Consider the following 440-nt stretch of genomic DNA (forward strand, 5'->3'; position numbering starts at 1 on the left):
AACTTGCCAGTGTGCCTGCTGGTGGAGCTGTGGCTGTTTCTGCTGCCCCTGGCTCTGCAGCTCCTGCTGCTGGTTCTGCCCCAGCTGCAGCAGAGGAGAAGAAAGACGAGAAGAAGGAGGAGTCCAGAGAGTCGGATGATGACATGGGATTTGGCTTGTTTGATTAAATCTGTGCTCCCCTGCAAATAAAACCTTTTTATGTATCTTGAAAAAAAAAATAAAATAAAAAGGAGGGGAAGAACCCGGGTCTGATGTGGGCACAGGGAGCATGCCCAGTGAAGGATGGAACTATGCCGGGGACAGAGGCTCAGAACTGCACCCTCTTGTGCCCCCACCCCATGCTGCATGAGCCCCCACCCCACCCCCATGAGTCCCCCACCTTGTGCCCATGAGCCTCCACCCCATGCCATGAGCCCCCACTCTTCCATTATAAACCCCTA

The 440-nt window shown here is 54.1% G+C and overlaps 1 protein-coding gene across 1 annotated transcript in view; it reads left to right on the forward strand.

Moving 5' to 3' along the window:
* Positions 1–167, forward strand: part of LOC101987108 (60S acidic ribosomal protein P2-like) — a 20,619-nt gene extending 20,452 nt beyond the window's left edge. Inside the window, exon 3 of the mRNA XM_005348490.1 lies at positions 61–167. Within this exon, the coding sequence (XP_005348547.1) occupies positions 61–167 (107 nt within the window). The remainder of the gene's footprint in view (positions 1–60) is intronic.
* Positions 168–440: the final 273 nt, after the last annotated feature.

Source organism: Microtus ochrogaster, chromosome 6, assembly GCF_000317375.1.
Source record: "Microtus ochrogaster isolate Prairie Vole_2 chromosome 6, MicOch1.0, whole genome shotgun sequence".
Taxonomy (NCBI): Eukaryota; Metazoa; Chordata; class Mammalia; order Rodentia; family Cricetidae; genus Microtus; species Microtus ochrogaster.